This window comes from Gorilla gorilla, chromosome 10 (genome assembly GCF_029281585.2).
Source record: "Gorilla gorilla gorilla isolate KB3781 chromosome 10, NHGRI_mGorGor1-v2.1_pri, whole genome shotgun sequence".
In the NCBI taxonomy this organism is placed as follows: domain Eukaryota; kingdom Metazoa; phylum Chordata; class Mammalia; order Primates; family Hominidae; genus Gorilla; species Gorilla gorilla.
This window is the reverse complement of record NC_073234.2, coordinates 136,774,902-136,792,666: the sequence shown is the minus strand read 5'-3', so window position 1 is coordinate 136,792,666 and position 17,765 is coordinate 136,774,902. Positions and strand designations below refer to the sequence as shown.

General features: G+C 43.7%; 1 protein-coding gene across 2 annotated transcripts in view; it reads left to right on the top strand.

The window, feature by feature from the left end:
- The first annotated feature begins 1,170 nt into the window (after positions 1 to 1,170).
- The window catches only part of ANAPC5 (anaphase promoting complex subunit 5), a 44,066-nt gene continuing 27,471 nt past the window's right edge, over positions 1,171 to 17,765 (top strand). Inside the window, exons 1-6 of one of the 2 annotated variants that reach the window (XM_004054034.3) lie at positions 1,171 to 1,877; positions 6,140 to 6,219; positions 7,016 to 7,125; positions 7,990 to 8,182; positions 11,905 to 11,971; positions 16,574 to 16,675. In XM_004054034.3, the coding sequence (XP_004054082.1) occupies positions 1,671 to 1,877; positions 6,140 to 6,219; positions 7,016 to 7,125; positions 7,990 to 8,182; positions 11,905 to 11,971; positions 16,574 to 16,675 (759 nt within the window). In that variant the 5' untranslated portion in view covers positions 1,171 to 1,670. The remainder of the gene's footprint in view (positions 1,878 to 6,139; positions 6,220 to 7,015; positions 7,126 to 7,989; positions 8,183 to 11,904; positions 11,972 to 16,573; positions 16,676 to 17,765) is intronic. The other variant, XM_004054035.4, reaches the window with a different exon arrangement.

The window sequence follows — 17,765 nt, the reverse complement described above, 5'->3', positions numbered from 1 at the left end:
TCGGGGAAAAAAAAAAAAATTAGCCATGCATGGTGGCGCAAGCCTGTAGTCTCAACTACTCGTGAGGCTGAGGTGGGAGGATTGCTTGAGCCTGGCATTCCTGAGGGCGAGGGGGTCTCCTGCCCTGCTCATGTCTAATTACCTACTTTAAGTGGAGGCTGAGGTTGCAGTGAGCCGTGAGCGTGCCACTGCAGTCCAGCCTCGGTAGCAGAATGAGAGAGAGAGAAAGTATAATTTAAACAAACATAAAAATGGGCACAAGGCAGGCCGGGCGCGGTGGCTCACGCCTGTAATCCCAGCACTTTGGGAGGCTGAGGCGGGAGGATCACGAGGTCAGGAGATTGAGACCATCCTGGCTAACACGGTGACACCCCGTCTCTACTAAAAATACAAAAAATTAGCCGGGCGTGGTGGCCGGTGCCTGTAGTCCCAGCTACTCGGGAGGCTGAAGCAGGAGAATGGCGGTGAACCAGGGAGGTAGAGCTTGCAGTGAGCAGAGATCGCGCCACTGCACTCCAGCCTGGGCGACAGAGGAGACTCCGTCTCAAAACAAAACAAAACAAAAGGCACAAGGCACAGTGTGTGCATGTGGGTAGCCAAAGTTGAATGGTATGTGGTTTTTCTTTCAAGGGACATAAAGACTAATAGGGATACCAGATCATTAATAATAATTCAGGGTATAGAGAACTAAGTGTCTTGGGAGAGGTACAAATGAACGGAAGGGGAATTGTGAAAAATCAGGTTCAAAATGTTGGCTGGGGATTGCTTTTGGAGGGCTTTGAAATGCAGAGTATAGATTTTGTAGTTTATTAGGTAGGAAACTGACTCAGCACATGGAGGTGATATTGCTAATCTTCTATTTCACGTAAGGATACACTGGCAACCTGATCTGGCTGTCTGCAAATGGCATTTGTGAAACGCTGAAGAAAAATCTCATGTTCCTATCTTTAAAAAGACAGAGTTAAATGAAACTCCTAAACATTTGAGTTTAAAAGTAACATAATGAATTAAATACATACTTTAAGGGTGCAAATTTAATTTCGGTACTTTTAAACACAATCATTTAAACATTCTATTTGAACTATTTTCAAATTACATGAACAAGCCAGGCGCGCTGCCTGTAGTCCCAGCTTCTCGGGAAGGCGGGAGGATCGCTCGAGCCCAGGATTTGGGAGGGTGCAGTGCTCTTTGAGGGCGCCTACGAATAACCACTGCCCTCCAGTCTTGGTAACATAGCGAGATATCGTCTCAAACAACAACAACGACAACCACCACCACCACCACCAACAACAACAACAACCAACAACAACAACAAAACCACTTTGGGAGCTCCTCAGTCCTTTCAGCCCCGACCCCAAGCATCGACTTCCCCTCCCATCCGGTCCCTGTCCACGTAGCCTGGGAACCTGCTCCCACTCGGCAAAAGTTTCTGTAGGGAGTCAGTCTTTTGGTGCACCCCTCCCCGCACTCTTGTACATTCTGACTGGCTGTCGCTCTCCCATGTGCTCTGACAGACTGCTCTGATTGGTTAACAAATGCCGCGAGCACGCGGATGTCTGTTTCCTGGGATATCGTGAGGGCGGGCGGAGATGCAGACCCGGTAGTGTTGTGCCTTGTGGTGAAAACTGGCGGCAGCGCGCCGCGGGCCCGAGACTTAGTCTCGGGCCGCCATGGCCAGCGTCCACGAGAGCCTCTACTTCAATCCCATGATGACCAATGGGGTTGTGCACGCCAGTGTGTTCGGCATCAAGGACTGGGTGACGCCGTACAAGATCGCGGTGCTGGTGCTGCTGAACGAGATGAGCCGCACAGGCGAGGGCGCCGTCAGCCTCATGGAGCGGCGGAGGCTCAACCAGCTGCTCCTGCCCCTGCTGCAGGTGAGAGGCGCCCGCTGGCTCCTGCTCGTGCAGCAAACTTTTACTGAGCATCTGCTCTGTGCGGAACCCTGGGCTTGGGGACACTCGTGTCCATTAGATACTCTCCCTGCCTGGAGGAACGTGAAGAAATAAAGATAGCTACTACCGGTAGCTAACACGTACTGAGCGTTTACGGTGGGCCAGGCGCTTTACATGCAATTTTTTTTTTTTTGCAAGTTCATGTCTGGCTCCAGTATTTATTAGCTGAGAGTTAGAGTCTCAGATCCTGTATCTTCTTTAAAATGGGGCTATACAATAGAGCGTTGGAGACACAGGGATAAGTCATACAGGCTCCCTATCCTAGAGGACCGTAATAAACAGTAAAAATGCCATAAAACCGGGCCGGGCGCCGTGGCTCACGCCTATAATCTCCGCACTTTGGGAGGGCAAGGCGGGTGGATCACGAGGTCAGGAGTTCGAGACCAGCCTGACCAACGTAGTGAAACCCCGTCTCTACTAAAAACACAAAAAATTAGCTGGACGTGGTGGCGGGCACCTGTAATTTCAGCTACTCGGGAGGCTGAGGCAGGAGAATCGCTAGAACCTGGGAGGCGGAGGTTGCAGTGAGCCGAGATCGCGCCACTGCACTCCAGCTTGGGCGACAGTGCAAGACTCCGTTTCAAAAAAAAAAAAGGCATAAAGCCAAGGAGGAGCACTGATTGAATACTTAACTGTGTGCTAAGCACTTCACTTAAAATTTGTTTTAAATTATTATTATTTTTTTGAGACAGGGTCTCGCTTTGTCGCCCAGGCTGGAGTGCAGTAATGTGATCGCGGCTCACTGCAGCCTCGACCTCTCAGGCTCAAGTGATCCTCCCACCTCAGCCTCCCAAGTGGCTGGGAGTACAGGCGCGGGTCACTACGCCCAGCTAATTTTTTTGCATTTTTTGTAGAGACGGGATTTTGCCATGTTACCCAGGCTGGCCTTGAACTCCTGGACTCAAGCAATCCTCCCGTCTGGTCTCCCAGAGTATTGGGATTACAGGAGTGAGCCACTGCGCCTGGCCGTCATGTGTTATTTCATTTTGCAGACACAGGTTTAGCTCAGATAATTAAGTTCCTTAATTCATTTGGGTCTCAGTTTTCTCTCTGTAAAATGGGAACAATAGTAGAAATTGTTACTAGCATGTAGTAAATGCTCAATATTACTAGAATTTTCATTTTAGTGTGTTCACATATGGCATATACCTTCTCCTATATCAGTTGTGGTTTTTCCATTTATATTCATGGTTACGTGAGTGATGGCCTTCTCCCCCATTAGACGGTAACCTCCACGAGCTCAGTACTTAGTCCTGTTTTTGTTTACTGGTACATCCCCAAAGCCTCCTAGAATGCCTGAGTAGTTTTTTGTAAAATGAATGAAATGTGATAGAGGTGGATGAGCGCACTCATGGAAAGGATTTTTTTTTTTTTTTTTTTTTTTTTTTTGAGACGGAGTCTCGCTCTGTCGCTCAGGCCAGAGTGCAGTGGCACGATCTCGGCTCACTGCAGGCTCCGCCTCCCGGGTTCACGCCATTCTCCTGCCTCAGCCTCCGGAGTAGCTGGGACTATAGGCTCCCGCCACCACGCCCGGCTAATTTTTTGGATTTTTAGTAGAGACGGGGTTTCACCGTGTTTGCCAGGATGGTCTCGATCTCCAGACCTCGTGATCCGTCCGCCTCGGCTTTCCAAAGTGCTGGGATTACAGGCATGAGCCACCGCGCCCGGCCCGAGGATTTCTTACAGAAAGTGTGAAGCTGTGCCTTGATGGATAAGCATTGTCTGTTGAGTAACAGTGATGGCAGAAACAGACCTGGGTTCCTGGGCCTCCATATTATGGGATCTTAAAAGATAAACCTAATAAAATTAGTATCTAGAGTTGCATTTATGTTCCTTAGTATAGTTTATAAAGGATTTTTAAAAAAATTTATCACTTGTATTTGTGGGTGAGGGGAATGGGAAGAGGGGAGAACTGAGGACACCATGGTTAAGAGACTTACCCAGTTAAATAAAAGGGATGTCTTTATAACTTGTAGCTCCCAGGGCTAGCCACGTTTGCTATTATTATAAATGCATTTCCCTCCATTATTAAAGTTATAATACTAAAATTTTGGTAAATAAAAGGCCGGGTGGGATTACACCTGTAATCCCGGCACTTTGGGAGGCTGAGGTGGGTGGATCACTTGAGGTCAGGAGTTCGAGACCAGCCTGGCCAACACGGTGAAACCCCATCTCTACTAAAAATACAAAAAAAATTAGCTGGGCATTGTGATGTGTGCCTGTAGTCCCAGCTACTCGGGAGGCTGAGGCAGGAAATCATTTGAACCCAGGAGGTGGAGGTTGCAGTGAGCTGAGATCACATCACTGCACTCCAGCCTGGGCATCTGTCTCCAAAAAAAAAAAAAAAATAGAAACAGTGATTCTGGTCTCTTAACTCTCACCTTCCTGCTCATGTTGTTTTTTGCTGTTTGGAATTCTTTCTGGTTTTTAACCTGGCTAACTACTATATAGTTATTTTATTTAATTTTTTATTTTTAAATTTATTTTTTTTTATTTTTTTAGAGTGGTGGGATCTCACTCCCTCAGTCACCTGGGCTGGAGTGCCGTGGTGCAATCCTAGCTTACCATAGCCTCCACCTCCCAGGCTCAAGCTATCCTCCTACCTCAGTCTCCTAAGTAGCTAGGACTACAGGCACCTGCCACCATACCTGGCTAATTTTTAAATTTTGGTAGAGATGTAGTCTCCCTATGTTGCTCAGGCTAGTCTTGAACTCCTGGGCTCAAGGGATCCACCTGCCTCAGCTTCCCAAAGTGCTGGCATTACAGGCATGAGCCACCACACCTGGCCCCCTACTGTATAGTTTTAATCAAAATGTATGTAGAGTTCATCTAGTAGCATCCCAGCCAGACCTCAACTCCTTTACTAACTTTGATTTCTTAAATTAGTTAATTTTTGGCTGGGTGCCTAGACTTTGGGAGGCCAACATGGGAGGATCACTTGAGCCTAGGACTTCAAGAGCAGCCTGGGCATGGGATTTCACCATGTTGTCCAGGCTGGTCTCGAACTCCTGACCTCAAGTAATCTGCCTGCTTCAGCCTCCCAAGGCACTGGTATTACAAGCGTGAGCCACTGCGCCAGGCCCCGAATGGTCTTTTTAATGGCTGCATTATATTTCACAGTAAGAAAAGCAACATAATTCAACTCTGTATTATAAATTAAGTCTTTATTGGACTTACAGGCTCCTTTCAGTTTTTCTTCATTTCAAACAATGTATGCTAAAATAACTTCCCTAGAAGTGCAATTGCTGGGTTATCCACATCTAAAGTTGGCATATATGCAGTCATCTTATTCTCTGAAAAAGATTCTAAATTTAGTTTTAAATCTCAACTAGACTGTAATCTTCTTGGTAGCTGAGGTTGCATACTCTTTGTTCCTTGTGGTACTCTTTTTTTTTTTATTGGAGACGGAGTCTTGCTCTGTTGCCCAGGCTGGAGTGCAATGGCGTGATCTTGGCTCACTGCAACCTCCACCTGCCAGGTTCAAGCCATTCTCCCGCCTCAGCCTCCCAAGTAGCTGGGACTACAGGTGTGTGCCACCATGCCTGGCTAATTTTTGTGTTTTTAGTAGAGACGGGGTTTTGCCATGTCGGCCAGGCTGGTCTTGAACTCCTGGCTTCAGGTGATCTGCCCACCTTGGCCTCCCAAAATGTTGGGATTATAGGCATGAGCCACTGTGCCCGGCCTCTGGTCGTACTCTTTATAGACTTCAGCACATAGTATGTCTGCCTACCTTACAAGGTTTGGGAGAAGATCAAATGAGATTGTGTTTGTGAAAAATAGTATTTGTATAGTGTTTTCCAGTTTACAAAGCACTTTGTATTATCTTATTTAATCTTTGCCAAAAACAAGGGAGATATTATTATCTCCATTTTACTGATGAAGGAAACTAGGACTCAGAGGTCACAATTTTGCAATGATTACAAAGCTAAGAAGGAAGGAACAGTGGATCCTCAGACTATAAATCCTATGCTTTTTTTCTATTTTAGACCATTCCACTGACTAGACAAAAATGGTATGCAAATGTGAAGTATTACTTTAGTGTTTTAGGTAGATAGAAAAATCCTTATTTGCATATTTGGAGTGATTATTAAAGCAGAGGGGTTGATAAATGAATTTATGTTTGCAATTCTTTATCAGTCTCCAGCTCTTTAAAATCCATACCTCCCTATCTCTCCTTTACACAGGGCCCAGATATTACACTGTCAAAACTTTACAAGTTAATTGAAGAGTCTTGTCCACAGCTGGCAAATTCAGTGCAGATCAGGTAAACTTCATTTTCTTCTTTATATATGAAAAGGTGTGAAGGTAGATGAAAATCACAAAAGGGTATGTGGTAGTTAATTCTTTTAAAAAGATACCTTTATTACCCTAGGTTGTTTTCCCAAGAGCCTTTACTTAATTCTTTTTTGTTGAAAAATGGATAGCTTTTTTTTTGGAGACAGGGTCTCATTCTGTTGCCCAGGCTGGAGTACAATGGTGCAATCAGGGCTCAATGCAGCCTGGACTTCCCGAGCTCAGGTGATCTTCCCACCTCAGACTCCCAAGTAGCTGGGACTACAAGCATACACCACCAAACCTGGCTAATTTTTTGTATTTTTAGTAGAGATGGGATTTTGCTTTGTTGCCTAGGCTGGTCTTGAACTCCTGGGCTCAAGCAATCCGTCCGCTTCCACCTCGCAAAGTGCTGGGATTACAAGTGTGAGCAACTGCACCTGGCTGAAAAATGGGTAACATTAAGCATACTGTTTTATAGCTTTTTTCCCCAAATTTTATTATTCTTTATGGATCCATCTTACTCTTTTTAGTCATTGCAGATAATTGAATGTTTATTGGTTGATGTGATAGTTTGACAAATTTTATGATCAAGAAAACAACAATGATACTTTTCAGAAATACGGGAGTAACATTTTGAATTATGAAGTTTGTTTTATGAGCCACCATTTTATACAAATCTCTGAATTGCCTGTAAAATACATTATTTGAGGTAATTGAGGAATATGAAACATGAGAAGTTATTCAAAGGGCATTTCTAAAATATGCACCTCGATTTTCTCATTCAGAATCAAACTGATGGCTGAAGGCGAGTTGAAGGATATGGAACAGTTTTTTGATGACCTTTCAGATTCTTTCTCTGGAACTGAACCAGAGGTTCACAAAACAAGTGTAGTAGGTATGAAACTCTTCTAAGAAGAGCAGAGAGTATTTTCATTGAAGTGAGCAGCTTTCTAAGTCATGTCTATCATTGTTCTGCTATATCTGTGAACAGACACAGTGGGGATGTTGGAGGTGTTGCAGTTTGTATTTATTGCCTTACTGTTTTGATCTATATTTAAATCATTAACTGTGGAAAAGCACCTTCTGTTTTGTCTACAATAGTAAGAGTCAGAGCCTGGTGCTGGGGTTTTTAGGGGTTCCCAGCTCTTTCTCACAGTCCTCTGGATCACTTGCCTGCATGGTCCATCTGTAAGTGAGGGTCACCAGCCCAGACTTATGAAGAGAGGTAAGTAAAAATACATTATTGATATAGTATGCAAAGTGAGGGCATACGTGGTGTTTCTTTGATGCTTTTCTATTAGCTTTATCCCATGCTCTATCCCTCTGGCTTTTTTGCATGGTAATTTTTATGATATTCAGCGTGAGCTATTTCTCTGTCTCTTCCTATGTGCCAGGCTCTGGACGTGTAAGATAGACATGGAATTTCCTCTTATGGAGATTACCTCTGGTTGGGGGAGCCAGTTGGTAAAAGTAAACACATAAATATCATTTCAGATAGTGTAACAGCCATGAAGAAAGTGAAATGGAAGCCTTCAGGTGGAGGTGGGGTGGGTAGATTGTGCCCTGTATAAGAAGAAACCAGCTTTGTAAAGGACTGGGGAAGAACATTCCAGGAGGAGGGAATGGCAACTGCAAGTGTCTCTTTCTTACTCTTCTGAAGGAAGAATTGCAGCAGACAGTCATTGCCATTGTGGAGTTGCCATTGTGTAGCCTGGATGTCAGTTAATGCTTTCCCCTTGTCTCTCGTCTTATTTTCTAGGTTTGTTTCTGCGTCACATGATCTTGGCCTACAGTAAGCTTTCTTTCAGCCAAGTGTTTAAACTGTACACTGCCCTTCAGCAGTACTTCCAGAATGGTGAGAAAAAGACAGTGGAGGATGCTGATATGGAACTGACCAGTAGAGATGAGGGTGAAAGAAAAATGGAAAAAGAAGAACTTGATGTATCTGTAAGGTAATTTGGCTTTTCTGACAGGGATCCTTTTCCTGTGAAATAGTATAATTTCAAGTGCAATAAGTCCTTGTTCATTTAGAGTTCACCTGCTGGCTTATGCCCTTTTTACCCTTCCAGATCTGGGAAGTTAACTGATAAGGGCTGCACCAGTGGGTCCCTTGCCCTCTGACTTGTGATTGGCCAACGGGAGGCACTGGCAGGAAATCCCAAGGGCCAGGGAGAATGACGTGGAGTGTGGATTCATTGGCTCCCTTTCTTGGGGGTCCTGGGGGGCTGGCTGTAGGGTCACAGCTTCTGTCAGGTCGCTCTTTCTGCACTCCTTCAGGGGGTTCGGTGACTAGGAGCAAGTGTTTGCAGGCCCCAGGTGTTATCAGTCCTGGGGACTGTATTGTGTCTTATGACTTCTCTGTCCTTTCCCCTACTTTTGTCAATTGATCCTTTGTTAAACTCTTCTCAGACTACTCAATTTGAATGTGTTCTTTGTTTTGTGCTGGGTCCCTGACTGGTATTGTTCGTCACATCAGAGTGAAGTAGCACTTGATTAATTCAGTGAAAATTTATTGAATGCCTTCTAAGGTCTAGCCTCTAAGGAAGCTGTTGTAAGGAAGTTACTCACTTAGTTGGTCAAGCCCAAAATGCAGTAGTATCCTTGATTCCTCCCTGTCCTTCACCCCAGTCCCTCAGCAGATCCGGTCAGTCCTTCCTCCCTGCTATGTTTGGAACTTGTTCACTTATCTCATGGCCACTGCTACCCCTGGAGTCTAAGCACCCAATCTCTACCAAATCTACTCACCAAATCTGCACTAGCATCACTTTTCTCCTTGACTTAACTCCTGTCTCCCTACATCTGTTCTTCAGGCAGCATCTGGGGAAGCCCCTAAGAATATTAATCAGATCCCAGCACTTTTCTGCCTAAACCATTTGGAACTTAGAGAGGAGTTCGAGCTTACCATGGCCTCAGTGCCTGTATAACCTGGCCCAATGAACTTCCCTGACCTCTTTCTCTTTACTTTCTCCTTCACTCTCAGCATAGTCACTGCTCTGACTTTATCCTTCAGTTTCTTGACTACTCCAATCAGTTTCTGCCTCAGGTTGCCTACAATGCTCTTCCCTGGCTTTTCACCTCATGTGCTCCCTTTCACCATTCAGATCGCAGCTCAACTTTCCTCAGACGGGCCTCCCTGACCACGAGGTAGCCCCTATCCCAAATACTTTCTTTTTCTTTCTTTTTTTTTTTTTTTTTGAGATCGAGTCTCACTGTCGCCCAGCCTGGAATGCAATGGCACGATCTTGACTCACTGCAACCTCCACCTCCTGGGTTCAAGTGATTCTCCTGCCTCCACCTCCCAAGTAGCTGGGATTACAGGCGCCCACCACCACACCCGCTAATATTTTTGTATTTTTAGTAGAGATGGGGTTTCACTGTGTTGGCCAGGCTGGTCTCAAATTCCTGACCTCAGGTGATCCACCCGCCTTGGCCTCCCAAAGTGCTGGGATTACAGGCGTGAGCCACCGCACTCGTCCCCAAATACTTTCTATTTCTTTATTCTTCCATACCTCTCATCACTAAGTAACCTTCTTAATTTACGTGCTTGCTTGCTTATCTGTTTCCCCTGCCTCTTCACCCCTTGAGAACTGAGGCCCTTCTCTGTCTTGTTTGGTCACATTTCCCAGTGTTTAGTAGAGTGCCTGACTCACAGAATGTGTTCTGTACCTGAATGTTGGATGAATCAATATATAGTCCATCACCCATACTGGTAACTGGCCCAGTAACACACTTTGTATTAACTGTCCTTCCTTTTGCTGTTTTACTTCTCCTTCCCCAACTACTGTTATCTGGGATTGCTTCCAAATAAACTACTTGTACTTGCAGGCAAAAAGATATGTATGTATTTCATATTCCCTGATGTCAAAGAGCCTGTGATCTGGTGAGGAAGGCTGACAAGTAAACAGATACACTGTCCAGAGCTCTGAGAGAAGTAAGCCCCACCTGCCCTAAGGAGGTGGTCAAGGGACCTTATCATTTCCTGGGAGCTTATTCTTTACAGCATTGCAGGCTGTTAGGCTACTGTAATCCCCAGGGTGGCAGGGGGTGACATTGTTTATAAATAGGGAATGCTTATCGCACTTTCTATGAGTAGTTTTTGTACTGTTAAATGATTTGTTCAGCACATATTGAGAGCAAGAGGATAATAGTACCATTAACTGCTCCCCAAAACTCATTTCCTTACAAATGCTTCTTGTCTGTGGAAAGACAACATAGTGTGGGGTTAAGAGTCTGGCTCTGCAGTCAGATCCCCAGGTTGGCCTGCTGCTCCTCTGCCTTTGGTCTCTGAGACCTTGGGCAAGTTACTCACCGTTTCTGTGCTTTGAGCTCTTTATCTGCAAAATGGGGCTCATACCCCTTCCCCAGAGGGTTGTCAGAATTAAATGATAAATTCATATAAAGTATTCAGAACTGTGCCTAGAAATGTTAACTATTATTATTCTCTACTTTCTCTTTTAGTTAGTTGCCCTCAGAAATGCTTCTAGGCTACAGTATAATCCTTTTTCTAGCTACTTTATATGCTTAAAGTAGCAAAGTGTCACTTCTGCAGAAATGTTAAAATTCAGACTTTTCTTATTTGGGTTGGTTTTCTCTTAAATTAACTTGATTTATTTAGGTCTAACTCCATCTTTTTGTTTTTATCTTATTCTAAGAAGTCATTTATGTATAATCCAATATATTTTCTATAAAGGTATATGGTTTCAGAAAATCATGCATATTTAGTAAACTGAATTTCATCGTGAAAATTGAAGAAATGTATTCTTTAAATTTAAATCTAACGATTATAATTCTTTGTCTAAAAGAAATTACTTTGTTAGAGAACCTTTTTATTTTACAGGATGTACTTACATATATTTCTTAGTTCTTTTTTAAAGGAAAATTTCAATTGTTTTCTTTTTGTGATCTTTTCTTTTTGAGATGAAGTCTCGCTCTGCTGCCAGGCTGGAGTGCAGTGGCGTGAACTCGGCTTGCTGCAACCTCCGCCTCCCAGGTTCAAACAATTTTCCTGCCTCAGCCTCCTGAGTAGCTGGGACTACAGGCACGCACTACCACGCCTGGCTAATTTTTTGTATTTTAGTAGAGACAGGTTTTCACCATGTTGGTCAGGATGGTCTTGATCTCTTGACCTTGTGATCCACCTGCCTTGGCCTCCCAAAGTGCTGGGATTACAGGTGTGAGCCACCGCGCTTGGCCTCCTCGATGTTTTCTTTTAAGAGTTTTTAATTTTTTTTATTTAAAAATGTATTATTTATTTTTTATTACTAGCAGGTGGAAGGAAGATCTTCTAAGAGTTTTACGGTTTTTGGCCTCACATTGAGGTCTTTGAGTCCTTGTGAGTTAATTTTTGAATATGGTGTTAGCTAAGGATCCACCTTCATGCTTTTGCATGTGGATGTGCAGTTTTCCCAGCATCATTGGTTGGAAAGGCTGTCCTTTCCCTATCAAATGGTCTTGGCACTGTTGCCAAAAACCATTTGACCATGCATGCCAGGGCTTCTTTATGGGCTCTGTGCATTGATCTCAACATCACTTTTTATGTTTTTCTTTCCTAGTTCTGAGGAGAGAATTAAATTTTTTGAACTCTTTCGATACAAGAATCCATCTGATTTTATAAATGTTATCATTTTCACTTTTGTGTAATTCTTTACTATTTTTGTTTTTTTATTTTTTCCAGAGAAGAGGAGGTATCTTGCAGTGGGCCTCTGTCCCAAAAACAAGCAGAATTTTTTCTTTCTCAACAGGTATGTGAATTCTGTAATTTATCATGAACTTCTCTTCTAGTCCTGTGATGTGTGTCGTGGCATAGGCCCGTTATGTGCATAGGTTTGTTGGTCAGTCTGTGTCAGCCTTTACTCTTGGTCCCCTCTGCTTCACTAACGAAGCACTTGTAGCTCTGTGCCCCTTCCTATTTTGTGTGTGATTTTATTTTTCTATTAAAGTTATAATCCAGGTTTCATTTAGTAATGGTATGTGACTAACAGCCTAAAACACTGTGATTTAACCCTTCTCTCAACATTTTATTATAGACATTTGCAAACATAAAGAGAGCCTGAAAAGCAGTGTATGGTAATTACCCATACCTATTACCTCGATTCTACAGTTAATATTTTTGTTCTGTTTATTACTTATCTAACCACTCTCTATTCAGCCACCATTTCATCTTATTTTTCGATATATATTTCCAGTTGCAGATATTAATACACTTTGCTCCAAACACTTCTCTCTTTTTTTGTTGTTTTTGAGACAGAGTCTTACTCTGTTGCCCAGGCTAGAGCATTGCCCAGGCTGGAGTGCAGTGGCACGATCTTGGGTCCCTGCTACCTCTGCCTCCCGGGTTAAAGCTATTCTCATGCATCAGACTCCCACATAGCTGGGATTACAGGCGTGCACCACCACACTCGGCTAATTTTTGTATCTTTAGTAGAGGTGGGGTTTCACCACATTGGCCAGGCTGGTCTTGAACTCTCGATCTAAGGTGATCCACCTGCCTTGGCTTCCCAAAGTGCTGGGATTACAGACATGAACCAGCGTGCCCCAAACATTTCTTTTTTGTTTCTTTTTTTTGAGACGGAGTCTCACTCTGCCGCTGAGGCTGGAGTGCAGTGGCATAATCTCAGCTCACCGCCACCTCTGCCTCCCAAAGTGCTGGGATTACAGGTGTGAGCCACCATGCCCAGCCCAAACATTTCTTATGGATGCTTTTCAGCCATATTTTTTCATTTTCTTGGAAACATAATCTGAACATTTTTCTGTGTTATTTTCAGCATAGAATTTTTAGTTTTTGCTCTATTTTTCTAGTTTTCCCTAATTTTGTTATGAGCTTTCTGCAGAAAGATGTAATGTTTATATCTAGACAAAAGTGATGGAGGCTGGGCATGGTGGCTCACGCCTGTAATCCCAGCGCTTTGGGATGCTGAAGCAGGTGGATCACAAGGTCAGGTGTTTGAGAGCAGCCTGACCAACATGGTGAAACCCTGTTTCTGCTAAAAAAAAACCACAGAAAAATTAGCCGGGTGTGGTGACGCCCGTCTGTAATCCCAGCTACTTGGGAGGCTGAGGCAGGAGAATCGCTTGAACCCGGGAGGTGGAGGTTGCGGTGAGCGGAGGTTGCAGTGAGCCAAGATTGCGCTACTGCACTCTGGCCTGGGTGACAAAGTGAGACTCCGTCTCAAAAAAAAAAAAAAAAAAAAAATTTACGGAATTAACTCTGCAGATGAATTTCAAACAGATTAGAAAAACCTGTCTACGTGATTGGTTAACTGTAAGGAAAAAGTACAGCTGGATCCTTCCTTACCTTACCTTGTACCTCAGTATATTACAGATGGATTACAGGGTTAAATGTAAATATTTACAGTTTTAGTTAGATAATTAGGCTAGAATGAGCTACACATTGTTGTTGTTGTTGTTGTTTTTTTTTTTGAGACGGAGTTTTGCTTTTGTTGCCCAGGCTGGAGTGCGGTGGTGATCTCAGCTCACTGCAACCTCTGCCTCCCGGGTTCAAGCGATTCTCCTGCCTCAGCCTCCTAAGTAGCTGGGATTAGAGGTGCCTGCCACCACAGCTGCCTAATTTTTTGTATTTTTAGTAGAGACGGGATTTTGCCATGTTGGGCAGGCTGGTCTCAAACACCTGACCTCAGGTGATCTGCCCACCTCGGCGTCCCAAAGTGTTGGGATTACAGGCGTGAGCCACTGCGCCTGGCCAGAGCTTTCTAACATAAAAGCTGTGGAATACTTCAGAGGCTGAGGCAGGAGAATCGCTTGAACCTGGGGAGCGGAGGTTGCAGTGAGCCGAGATCACACCACTGCACTCCAGCCTGGGCCACAAGAACGACACTCTATCTGGGAAAAAAAAAAAAACAAAAAAACTGGAAGAAAACATGTAGGAGAAGATAATTTGATTTTCAGAATAAAAATTGAAAGCATCTCCATGTCAGGACTTGTTTTAACATAATTAACAGGCAAACAGGATGGGCGTGGCAGCTCACGCCTGTAATCCCAGCAATCTGGAAGGCCAAGGTGGGTGGATCATTTGAGGTCAGGAGTTCGAGACCAGCCTGACCAACATGGTGAAACCCCGTCTCTATTAAAACACAAAAATTAGCTGATGTGGTGGCGTGTGCGTGTAGTCCCAGCTACTTGGGAGCCTGAAGCAGAAGAATCGCTTGAACCCATGAGGCGGAGTTTGCAGTGAGCCAAGATTTCGCCACTGTACTTCAGCTTGTGCGACAGAGCGAGACTCCTTCTCAAAAAGAAATAAAATTAAAATTAAAAAATTAAAAGGCAAATAACAAAGGTGTTCTTGGGCTCCAATACTTTGGGAAAAAGTATTTACAATAAATATGACAGTGAAAGTTTAGATTTTGGTTTTGGTTTAGAAATCATATTTTCAGGCCGGGCACAGTGGCTCATGCCTATAATCCCAGCACTTTGGGAGGCAGAGGCAGGTGGATCACCTGAGGTCAGGAGTTTGAGACCACCCTGGCCAACATGGAGAAGCACTGTCTCTACTGAAAATACAAAAAATTAGCCAGATGTGATGGTGGATGCTTGTAATCCCAGCTACTTGGGATGCTGAGGCAGGAGAATCACTTGAACCTGAGAGGTGGAGGTTGCAGTGAGCCAAGATTGTGCCACTGCACTCCAGCCTTGGCGACAGAGCAAGACTCTGTCTCAAAAAAAAAAAAAAAAAAGAAAAAAAAAAGAAATCATATTTGATGATGAGACAAAGTTTACAATATAAAATGAAAACAGGAAATAAAGTTACATATCATATTCTGATTTTGCTAAAAATATAATGTGTATATACACATTATATAAATTTGGAATACACCCCTGTATTATATATTGTGATTTTGTTAAAAATGTAATGTATACACAATATATGTTTACAATACAGGGTATATTGTAAATTTATATAATATGTAGACACATATTTTTAACAAAATCAGAATATGATATGTAACATATACACACATACAGAACAAAGACTAGGATAATATACAATAAAGTATTAATAGCGTTATTTCTGGGTAGTGAGATTGCAGAAGATTTTTGTTTTCTTCTGTAGGTTTTGTATATTTTTGGAATAATTTTTCCCCATACTACACCTACATAATAATTTGTTTTTTGTTTTGTTTTGTTTTGTTTTTTTGAGACTGAGTCTTGCCCTGTCACCCAGGCTGGAGTGCAGTGGCGTGATTTCGGCTCACTGTAATCTCTGCCTCCCGGGTTCAAGTGATTCTCCTGCCTCAGCCTCCCGAGTAGCTAGGATTACAGGTGTGCGCCACCACACCCGGCTAATGTTTTGTATCTTTAGTAGAGACAGGGTTTCACTATGTTGGCCAGGCTGGTCTCCAACTCCTGACCTCATGATCTGCCCGCCTCGGCCTCCCAAAGTGCTGGGATTACAGGTGTGAGCCACCACGCCTGGCCAATAATTTTCTATAATGACATAAATTAACAATGGAATTAGAAATTATTTTTACTTTAAAAAAAATTTTTTTAAAGAAATTATTATTTTTAAATAGAGATGAGGTCTCAGTATATTGCCCAGGTTGTTCTTGAACTCCTGGGCTCAAGCGATACTCCTGCCTCAGCCTCTGCCTCCCAAAGTGCTGGGATTACAGGCATCAACCACCACACCCTGCCCTTAGAAATTACTTTACTTATAGAAAAACTCATCTAGGTAAAATTGGAGTTAAGTGTCTATAACCCAGTTAAATGTAAACATTTAATTTGTAGCTAACTTTCTACATATTTTATATAATTGTTGCTGATATCATCCATATGAAACAAATAAGTAGAGCTGGGGCAAGCCACCTGGCTCCCATAAGGCCCCATACAGGCACTGGAAATACAAGAAGCAAACACATTACCTGCCTGGAAGGAGCTTACAGTCTGGGGTGGGGTCAGATTGGCAATTTTACTATAGTTTGATAGTGCCACAGGAAGGGTAAGTGCAGAGGGCTTATGGGAGCATGGAGGGGCTTATAGGATCTCACCTTCATCTAGAAGGTGACAGAAGCAGGTGGCCCAGAGGATGAGCTAGGCGTGGGCATTGGTTTGCTCAGCTTTGGGTAGTATATGGCTGGGGAGCGATGGGTGGGAGGCTTGGTGTTTCTGGAAGAGGAAACAGTGTTGTAGATGGTCAAGAGGAGAGCATGTGGCAGGGTCCACCTTCAGTGTTACCTAGAGTGAGGGAAGGCCAGCCAAGGCTGGATGAGGGGCCAGAGCCTGAAGGGACCCCTGTAGAAAAGAAAATAATCAGGTGATGCTAGTTAGTATATCTTTTCATATGTTTATTGACCCTTTCTTTCTACTGTGTTACCATTTTTAAATTTCAGGCTTCTTTGCTAAAGAATGATGAGACTAAGGCCCTCACTCCAGCTTCCTTGCAGAAGGAATTAAACAATTTGTTGAAATTTAATCCTGATTTTGCTGAAGCGGTAAGTCTTTCCCAGAATTTGTTGCTGTGTTGGAAAGGAATGACAAGGCAACTTTTTTTGTTTGTTTGTTTTTGGAAACAGAGTCTTACTCTGTTGCCAGGCTGGAGTGCAGTGGCACGATCTTGGCTCACTGCAACCTCCGACTCCCTGGTTCAAGTGATTCTCCTGCCTCAGCCTCCCAAGTAGCTGGGATTACAGGCACGTGCCACCACGCCCAGCTAATTTTTGTATTTTTAGTAGAGATGGGGTTTCACCATGTTGGCCAGGATGGTCTTGATCTCCTGACCTCATGATCTGCCCGCGTCGGCCTCCCAAAGTGTTGGGATTGCAGGCGTGAGCCACTGCGCCTGGCCAAGGCTACTTTTTATATTGAGTAGCTATGCAAATGAGAATCAGCCCATTGGCCCAGGTTCTTGAAGGAAATCGTGTTCTTGGTAGGCAAACAACTCGGTATAGGTTGCAAAGCTCCTCCCTCCCTCCCTGGACCATAGGCGATTTCTTCTTACTCTTGATGTTCTCTTTCAGTCATCATCCTCCTGATGTTGTAAAGTTTGGACTGGAGATAATATACTAGACTGATGCAAAAAACAGTGTTTGTTTGTTTGTTTTGGAGACTGAGTTTCGCTCTTGTTGCCCAGGCTGGAGTGCAGTGGTGCGATCTTGGCTCACTGCAACCTCTGCCTCCCGGGTTCTCAGTGATTCTCCTGCCTCAGCCTCTCGAGTAGCTGGGAGTACAGGCACACGCCACCATGCTCAGCTAATTTTTTGTATTTTTAGTAGAGACGGGGTTTCATCATGTTGGCCAGGCTGGTCTCGAACTCCTGACCTCAGGTGATCCACCCTCCTCGGCCTCCCAAAGTGCTGGGATTACAGGCATGAGCCATCGCGCCCAGCCTAAATGACAGTTTTGAGGCTGAAAAACTCTTTTCCTTTCTCTTCTTTTGTCAGTGTTTATTTTTAAAGTTCTAATATTTCCATTCCTTAATGGATTTTTTACTCGGAAAATTTTCTTAAATAGTATTTGGATTTTCCATCTGACTTTGGGTGCAGAAATATATCTATTTTGCTTCCTAGTAACTGAGATCTGCCT